Source organism: Octopus bimaculoides, chromosome 7 (genome assembly GCF_001194135.2).
Source record: "Octopus bimaculoides isolate UCB-OBI-ISO-001 chromosome 7, ASM119413v2, whole genome shotgun sequence".
Taxonomy (NCBI): Eukaryota; Metazoa; Mollusca; class Cephalopoda; order Octopoda; family Octopodidae; genus Octopus; species Octopus bimaculoides.
Window position 1 is genome coordinate 74,960,985 of NC_068987.1, and position 10,153 is coordinate 74,971,137.

The window sequence follows — 10,153 nt, forward strand, 5'->3', positions numbered from 1 at the left end:
GGCACATAAAAGACACCATTTCGAGCGTGGCCGTTTTCGTGCGGGTGACACGTAAAAGCACCCACTACACTCTCTGAGTGGTTGGCGTTAGGAAGGGCATCCAGCTGTAGAAACTCTGCCAAATCAGACTGGAGCCTGGTGTTGCCATCCGGTTTCACCAGTCCTCAGTCAAATCGTCCAACCCATGCTAGCATGGAAAGCGGACGTTAAACGATGATGATGATGATGATGATATATATATATATATATATCTCATATATATATAATGGGCTTCTTTCAGTTTCTGTCTACTAAATCCACTCACAAGGCTTTGGTTGCCCCAAGGCTATAGTAGAAGACATTTGCCAAAGTGCCATGCAGTAGGACTAAACCTGGAACCATGTCGTTGGGAAGCAAGCTTCTTACCACACAGCCACACCTGCACCTAGTGTTATTTCAGTTTCAGCCTTTAGCCTAATGAGACCCTCACTACAAGTCAGTAGTTTAACTATGCAAAGCTGGGGTATTTAACACCCTTAAGCATTACTTACCCACATATGCAATCACATCCTACCACCCTAAAAAAAAAAAATTAAAAGACACTTTAGAGAATGTTGGGTGAATTAATCTGGACAATAAGGAAAGGTTTGTTGGTTAATGTAGTCCTGGATTTACTATGTTTGAGGAAAGAATGAATTAGTAATGTCTGGAATGCTCTTGATCATAAATTGTTCTATGGGGCAAAAATAGACATGGGGAATTGATTTGCTGAGGAGTGTTGAACCAATGCTTGGTCCAAACCTTCTCAAAGATGGAACATGTGAACTTTGTTGTATTGGCAAATGTCTTCTCTTGTTTCTAATGGAATATGCCACTGGAACCTTCTATATTGTTGGCCTATAATGAGTATATGCTTTTATTCATGTTTAATATCTGTTCTGCTTGTCTTTTCTGCAGGTTTCCTACGCAATGTAGTAACAGGAGAACACTACAAGTTTGTCAGTATGTGGATGACTCGTTCTTCTTACATGGCTGCTGCGCTCATTATGTTTCTGTTTGTAAGTTTCTTACTATACGCTACCTTGCTATTTATTCCTGTGCACGAACAGTTCTTTATTTTACATAGCATCCTTCTGAGACTAAAAGGACATACAGCTAATACAAACACTTGTTGGACAGAGCAGTGATGATTAGTTTAAGTTTGATTTGGGTGAGATGAGTACAAGACATTTTGGCACAGCTGTTTTTTGACACCTGTTTGGCTTCACTAATTCAGTGATAGCTTTTTTGACATCAGACGTTTTAATCTCTCTCTCTCTCTCTTTCTCTCTATCTATCTCTCTCTCTCTCTCTCTCTCTCTCTCTCTCTCTCTCTCTGCATGTGTTTTCCTCCTGCACCAAAAAGTACCGTCTCCAAACAGGGTGAATGTTCAGTCAGCTGTACTAAATTGTCAACATCCAAACAGCTACACTTTTGTCTCATTCTGGGGTTAGAGGAATTAAAATGAAAAAAGAAAAGTGTGTTGTGTTTATTTTAGGGTTTTGGTGTAGATGGGGAAAAAGACTGAAAAATACATTGGAACAATTGATGTAGAACTGTAGGAAATATGAGTGTAGAGGAAATACAGTGGTATGTGAGACTTGAGTGGGTACAGTGTTTTTATAGAATTGTAAGAAATATAGTGGGTTGGTATGTGTAGAACTGTAGAGGAAGTAGTATGTGGTTTGTGTGGGTCAACTGAATGTACAGTGGTGGTTTCTTTTGAATTAAGTAGAAACAGTTTTTGGCCAAGCATGTGTTCTATTGAGATTTGATATGGGTTAATATAAAATAATATAAAGCTATCTGGTTAATAGTTTCATGTTAATAACTTTTTTTTTTTTGTATGTATATGTTTAATTGACAATGTCCTTATTAGATATTGGTATGAGTAGTGGCACGTAAATAGCACCATTTGAGCGTTATCGTTACCAGCGTCGCCTTCCTGGCACTTGTGCCGGTGGCACGTGAAAAGACATTCGAGCGAGGTCGTTGCCAGTGCTGCTGGACTAGCGCCTGCTGCAGGTGGCACATAAAATACACCATTTTGAGAGCGTGGCCGTTGCTAGTACCGTCTGATTGGCCTTTGTGCCGGTGGCATGTAGAAGCACCCACTACACTCTTGGAGTGGTTGGCGTTAGGAAGCGCATCCAGCTATAGAAACTCTACCAAATCAGATTGGAGCCTGGTTTTAACCATCTGGTTAAATTGTCCAACCAATGCTAGCATGGAAAGCAGACGTTAAAACGATGATGATGATGTTAGTGAATGAACTCACATCTTCACTCACCTCTTTGTTTGACCACTACTTGGAAGGGGTGTCCATGAACATTTGTCCTGTCTGGTTTAATATTATCTAACAATGGTTCTCTGGGCAGAACTGATGCTTCTGGAACCAAAATTTTTCAGCTAAAGCAATTTTTACACTGAGTTTTCTTCACTGATCAAGATCCTTATTTGTGTATCAGTAGGATCTGAATATCCTCATCATTTAACATCCACTTCCTGTGCTTGCAAATGTCAAAAAAGATTTGTTGAGATAGATTTTCTCTGGTTGGATGCCCCTTCCTATCACCAACCTTTGCCTGTTTCCAAGCAAAGTAATATTTTCCCCATTCCTAGACATGTTTTACAGAAGACTGGGATTGAATAACCTCACTTATATGGCACTGATGCTCATTTATAACCACCATGGGTCATTCACTCACACACACACACACACACACACACACACACACACACACAAAACAGGCTTCTTTCAGTTTCTCTCAGAGTGGTTGGCATTAGGAAGGGCATTCAGCTGTAGAAACTCTACCAAATCAGATTGGAGCCTGGTGTAGCCATCTGGTTTCACCAGTCCTCAGTCAAATTGTTCAACCCATGCTAGCATGGAAGGCAGACGTTAAACGATGATGATGATGTACCAAGTCCACTCTTAAGACTTTGGTTGATTTGGAGCTGTAGTAAAAGACATTTGTCCGAGGTGCTGTACAGTGGGACTGAACCCAAGACCACATGGTTGGGAAGCAAGCTTCTCAACCACACAACCATGCCTGCATCTAGATAGTATTTATAAATTGGGACGTTTGTATCATGTCGGAGAGATAGTGCTCTTCTAACCTTTAATTAGTCATCTGTGAAGAGTAGAACTCTTTCATACTAGCAGCTTGAAGTGCAACTAAACAGCTGCTATAGTTAAGGTTTGAGCTCATGACCATGCAGTTAGTAGTTCAGCACTTTATACTCAAATCTATTTATGCTTTTGAGGTTGTTTAAATATTGTATGTTTCCTTCTCTCAACAGACAGTATCTGTGTCAACCCTCCTACGATATTCACATCGACAGATTTTTATGTTTATAGGTAAGTCAGTCAATATATTTTGCTTTCTCTCTATCCTCGGCCAGTTCTGATTTTATCAATCCTCCCTGAAGCGGTGGAGATAGCATATTGCAGTTCATTCTCATAAAATATGACTTAACTGAAGTAATTTATTGATACCTAGATCATCCCCTAATCTAGTAAACCTATGATAAAAAACTTTCTTCTCATGATCATCTTGCCTTACATTCAGACATCTATAGCTGCATTCCTCAATATATTCTGTCTTATTTTTTTGGCTGCTATTTACAGCAGGTCAAATGGGCATATAGATGCTGTTCTCATAATGGGTAATGGTGTTTATGTTAGTGGATGTGTTGTTTTTCAGTTGTAGGTCATCACTTCCTAAGATACTTGGTTGTGATTTGAGGAAGATTTGGCTCTTATTTCTATCAGGTCATATGGTCATGTAAAATCTCTATCATTAGCTATCAAATGGCATATTTACTCAATAAGATTCTGTGCTGGCATTTATATTTTTAATGCTATCAACAAAATACCTGTTGAAAATAAGTGCTGTGCTCAGGCCTTGATGTTGTAATATTTAGAGAGAGATAGAGAGAGAACGTGTGTGTGTGTGTGTGTATGGATCTGGTCTATTCTTGCATGATTCAATGACTGGCATGGTGTCATCTGTAGAGGTGAATAAGATAGACTAAGCCAATGCATGAGTCTTCATTCTGTGTGGAATTTCTACACAGAAATTCAACCTTCTCAATGTAATCGCCATTACTTCCTTAAATGTCTTACTACAATCACCAAATCCGGAACAACTTACAAATGCAAAAGACTTGCCATTGACACTCCTGAGAAAATTCTAAATATACCACCTTCTCATGTTAGAAACTAAGAGGTGAAATTCCTTGATGTTCTATTTCTCATTTGAGGTTATTTGTTTAATTTTTTAAAAACGTCTCTTTTTTCAGTAGATCTTCTTCAGATGTTGGAGATGAATGTAACAATAGCCTTCCCAGCAGCACCTCTGCTAACTGTCATTCTGGCACTTGTTGGTAAGTAGACATCACCTCAGTCATTCCAGTCTTTAATAATGGCTTCAAATTTTGCCACAAAGGCAGCAGTTTGGTAGGAGGAGATGAGTCGATTACATCACCCCCAGTTTTCAACTGGCACTTATTTTATTGGCTCCAAAAGGATGAAAGAGAAAATCAACCTCAGCGGAATTTAAACTCAGAATGTCAAGGTGGACGAAATGCCGCAAAGCATTTTACCTGGCAGGCTAACGATTCTGCCAGTTTGGGAGTACCAAAGTAAATCATTTGATTTCTAGGAAACCCTACACAAGCACAGACACCATTACAAATATGATGTCAGAGGTTATTGCCCTTCAAACTATTGTTGAACATGAAGGTCAAAGCATACACACTTGCACACACAAAAGAGATGTGACTTTTTCAGTAATGTAGATATGAGGTCTGTCGAAAAAGGAACCATATATTTTAAAGAAAAAAAAAACTAATTTATTGCTTTACTTACAATTAAATGAGACTTGTCTCCTTCAAACTAGCTCCTTCCACTCTTGATACACTACTCCCAGTACTCTTTCTAATAATATGTTTCCAGGGACAGCATGCATTTCTTGTACAGATTTCCTGCTATCTCTTCTGGCTTCTAAACTAGTTTGCTATTCAGAGCCAACATCTGAAACCAAAAAGTTTGTGGAGGTCTAATTTGGAGAGGAGGGAAGTTGTAGGTTGAAGAGTCCTTTCATGCTTTGCTGGAAAACCACAGATATGGAGTGAAGCATGAGCTGATGTTGCATTCTTATGTTCACTCTGAATACAAATAGTGATGACTGATTCTGCATGATGGTATATTGGGCAAGTATCTTCTACTGTAACCCCAGGCTAACCAAAGCCTAGCCTTGTAAGTTGGTTTGGTAGATGGAAACTGACAGAAACCCATTGTGTGCGTGTGCGCGTGTATGCACACCCCTTTCAAGACATCACATGATATTTGTAAATGAGCATCATCATCGTCACCATACAAGTGAGGTCGTTTGCAATCTTCCACGAAAAACATGTCTAGCTAAAGGAAAATATTACTTTCCCTGAAAACAAATGAGGATTAGCAACAAGAAGAGCATCCGACCATAGGAAATATACCTCAATAAACTCTGTCTGACTCCTACAAGCATAGAAAAGTGGACTTCAAATGCTGATATATATATATATATATAGTAACAAGGAAAAACACTGGTAGTTTTTTTCTGATAGTTATTTCCTTTTATTAAAGTGTCTTGTTGAGTTTGGGTATTGTGTTGCCTATCATTAAATCGTCCCTATTGCTGTTACCTGAGTTATTGTCACTTGTTTACTTATGTTATTGTTTCATTTGTACCCAGGTATGGAAGCAATAATGTCTGAATTCTTCAATGATACCACCACAGCCTTCTACATCATTGTCATCGTATGGGTGGCTGATCAATACGATGCTGTCTGTTGTCATACCCGTATAAGTAAAAGGTATTGGCTAAGGTAAGCAGTTTTGTTTTTCTCTTTTACATCCTTTTTTTTTTTTTTGCTTTAGTCATTAAAATTTTGTACTAATTTTTATCGTTGTAAACTGGAGTGAATTTATGTAGAAATCATGATCTTTCTGCTGTCAGGTGGGTTAATAGTCTGAGATTGTTTTAGAAGAAAGATTGATTTATATCCTTATAATTTCTTAATATCTTAGACTGCGTCTAACAGAATTAGGACCCTAATCTTCAGAAAAGATCCCTAACATCTATTATCTGGTAATGGGATTTACAGATCATATATTCTAACTATACTTAACTCCCACCTCTCTCTCGCATATTAATTGATCAACAGCCTGTCATAGTGATAATTCTGTGTTATTTTCACTGCCATTAACAACAAACTTATTTATATATAATGAATTTACTTCACAATGACATGATTTTGTTGTTGTTGTTAAAAATTAACTTTTTGAAAACCACTGTGAGTTATATTTGTATTGTATTCTTCCAGATTCTTCTATTTGTACCATTTTGCTTTCTATGCATACCATTATCGTTTCAATGGTCAGTATAGTGGGCTGGCACTGTTCACCTCCTGGCTGTTTATTCAGGTAAGTACATCTCACATGAAACATTTTATTTCTATTTGTATATAACATCAATAATTCATTTTGAGTGGCAGACCCAACATACTGCCTAGTTTAACACCACTTCATGGCCCTTGAGTTCTTTTAGTAAGGGTTCACTCTGTTGCAAAAGCTCAGTCCAGGCTTCCAGCATGATCTCTTGCCATGCTGATTCCTCGTGCATTCACCTTTGTGCTGTGTTAAAGTTTCTCAGAGAGTACATGTGGTAAAAGTTTATAAGTTGAGACCTACTACCAAATAGTTCTGTATTTGGGCTTCGTAGGCAAAGCCTTGGAGAGATGTTTTAGCAGCAGAAACTCAGTACTTGTTCTTTAGTTTGCATATCTGGTGCCTCAGCAAGCACCAAATTTCGAGATTCCCACCTCCTGCTACTAACATCAAACTGGGTTACAAGGAATCACAAGTCAGATATTCGAGATGTACATCAGTTTTATTAGTCTTAGTGAGTTTGCGAAGGTCACTGGTGCTGCATTAAAAAATTTTGGAAAAAAATAAAAAATAAAAATAAAGAAGTTTTATTTTTCATATGAAGAAATCATGGCATTGTGTGTTCAATCCTAGTGTATAGTAAGTTAGGTGAGTGACTTCTTCCATAGTTTTGAAAAGAAAGTTGGCAGAGAGAAACTGTTGAGGCTATGTATATCATCATCGTTTAATGTCTATCTTCCATGCTGGCATGGGTTGGGTGGTTTGATTAGATCCTTAGATCCAATGGGCCCAAGGACTGCATTGTGCTCCAGTGTCTGCTTTGGCATGGTTTCAATGGCTAGATGTCCTTTCAACCATTGCGCAGCATTGGGAGCTTTTTACATGCCACCGGCATTAGCAAGGGTATCATGCTGTTTGCAAGACTTTGAACCCCATTGGTGTGTGTCTGTGGGAGACAACTTCATGCTAAGAGATAAGGGGCAAAAGGTCGATAAAATGAGAGAAGGGTCCAAAGCAGAAAGGTTTCTTACTGTAGAGGAACTACATAACTATATTGACATAAAATGGGATATTTGGTGCCTCAAATGAAAAATAGCTTATGGGGGTTTTTTTTCTGTATCTGTCTTGGCTATCTCTTTGTGTGCCCTATCAACTTTGCCTTTCATCTTCTATCTCTGAGGTTGATAAAATGAATACCAGATAAAATACTAGAGTTTTAGGATTGATATAATTAACCTAATCATTGATTGTGCCTCAGCGTGTCTGAAGTAGTACTACTGAAAGTAGTAAAAGAATTTTATTTGTTTACTAAAATGTGTTTTGCAGAATACGGATTGATGCATGTCTTTTTGTTCTTTTTGTTTTCCAGCATACTATGGTATTTTTCTTTCACCATTATGAATTACCAGCCATTGAACAGCAAGCAGAAATTTATGAAGGAATACTATTAGAAGCACGTATTCGAGTCAACCAAAATAATTCTGAGCAGCACCAACAAGGCTCTCACTCCAGCCCTCCTGATGGTAGTGCTAGCAACACTGAGGAAAACACAAACAGTCGCTCCAGTCAAGTGCAAGAAGACCAACCAGATGGTCATTCACAGCAGACTGCATCAGACAACTTAGCTGAATCTGAACTATCTTCAATGACCACAACAACCAGTCATAATAGTAGTAGTAGTAGTAATAGCAGTAATAGTAGTACACCAGACTCTCCTTTTTCAGACTCTAACACAACACAAGAAAATACTTCCTCGATGCCACCAATGGCACGTTTTAGTCAGAGATCGATAAGTCATATAGCTCCTCAGGGTATTGGAGAAAGCACAGGTCGTTCTTTAACTCACCGAGGTATATTCCGATCATTGTCAGTGCCTCAGGCACCATCTACTCCGATGGGAGGCAATAGTAATTTGTTTGCAACACAGCAGCGCTCTCGTAATTCTTGGCATAGGCCATCAAACGTATTTCGTAACATACTTCTGAACTTTCGACGAATGCAGCAGACACAGGAAAGACTGCAGGCTGTCTGGACTCAAGAAGTCGAGCCAGAAAACACAGGCCCTTACCGAACCTCTTCCGTTGATTCCAACTTTGAAATGGTTGATTGATTTCTTCGCACCTTTGTTTTCAACCACAAATCCTAACAATTACAAAAACAACAAATTAAAAAATAAAAATTAAAAAAAGACAAGAGATACTAAATAAAGAAGGCTTATATCCTTATCAGGAATTGCTACTCTGTATATTTTTAATTCTTTGCTCCTCGATCCACAACTTCTTTGCCTTCCTCTCTCTCTCTCTCTCTCTCTCTCCTTAAGTCCCCTCTCTTAACCCACACCTAGTTTGAACTTCATATTTTTCTGGCCCCTAATTTTAGGTGTCAAAATAAAATGAGAACATTCTCACAATTTTAACCTTTCTCCCATGGAAACAAATTTGATATAAATTTGTAACAAGATGAAAAGAAATTCCTTTTTTTTTTTTTTGCGCGATAATTATTTTTTTTGTAAAACTCTAGATCTTTGGTATTAGTAAGAGGGGAAGCAAATCAGTGTTTATATGTATGTGTGTGTGTGCATGCACGCTGTATGGATATGTGTTAAATGTTTTTGATGTGCGGTGTGTGTGTACACACACATACACACACGTACCTATGTGTAATATTTGTATATACACACTTCTGTATATATGTTTATGTGTATATACACAAACATATTTGTGTGTGTGTGTGTGTGTGCATATATATATATATATATATATATATATATATAAAACACTATTCTTACACTGATAATATATTCAATCCTCTTACATTATTCCACCTTGATAGAATCGCGTTTCACCGAAGTCCTGTGCCAATTCTCAACAGAATGAATTTTAAGATGTAATGTTTGGCATTTGAAGACAATAACATAGTTTCCAAAAATATTTTGTTGTTTTTTACATATATACATATTATATTGAATTTATTTTGTGTTGTTGATATTATTATTTGAATTGATGACTTTATCAATACAAATGCAATATTTGTATCTATTTTATCTATGTCTGTCTGTATGTTGTTTCTCCCTAATAGTTTGTTCCCTTTTCTCATTCTTCTTTCACTACCTCATTATCTTTATTTTAATTGAGATACAATATTTGTATGAGTGTCTACTTGTTCATAGCTACAGGCATGGTTGTGTGGTTAAAAAGCTCATCTTACAACCATGCAGCTTAGAGCACGTTGGGTGGTACCAAAAGAAGTTCGTTTTGTTTGTGTGTGTGTGTATATATATATATATATATATATATATATATATACACACATATGTATATATTTGTGTGTTTGTGTCTGTGTTTGTCCCCATAACTTTTGCTATAAGCATGGGCGGACCAGTGCCTTGTGAGTGAATTTGGCAGATGAAAACTGAAAGAAGCCCATTGTGTGTGTGTGTGCGTGCATGTATATATACACACGCACACACACACACGCACACACACACACACACACAGGTCCACTCATAAGGCTTTAGTCAGCCCTAAGCTATAGTAGAAGACACTTGCCTGAGGTGCCACACAGTGGGACTGAATGCAGAAGCAAACTTCTTACCTCAGAGCCACACCTGCACCTGTATGTATATATATATATATATATATATTATTATATGTATTTATTTTCTCCTAATTAATAAATAACTCGGACAAAATAAATTG

The 10,153-nt window shown here is 37.6% G+C and overlaps 1 protein-coding gene across 4 annotated transcripts in view; it reads left to right on the forward strand.

Annotated features, from left to right (window-relative positions):
• Positions 1-9,426, forward strand: part of LOC106878148 (membralin) — a 79,808-nt gene extending 70,382 nt beyond the window's left edge. For 3 of the 4 annotated variants that reach the window (XM_014927275.2, XM_014927278.2, XM_052969762.1), the window contains exons 6-11: positions 937-1,037; positions 3,323-3,380; positions 4,325-4,408; positions 5,761-5,893; positions 6,392-6,491; positions 7,825-9,426. In XM_014927275.2, the coding sequence (XP_014782761.1) occupies positions 937-1,037; positions 3,323-3,380; positions 4,325-4,408; positions 5,761-5,893; positions 6,392-6,491; positions 7,825-8,565 (1,217 nt within the window). In that variant the 3' untranslated portion in view covers positions 8,566-9,426. The remainder of the gene's footprint in view (positions 1-936; positions 1,038-3,322; positions 3,381-4,324; positions 4,409-5,760; positions 5,894-6,391; positions 6,492-7,824) is intronic. The other variant, XM_014927277.2, reaches the window with a different exon arrangement.
• The last annotated feature ends 727 nt before the right edge of the window (positions 9,427-10,153 follow it).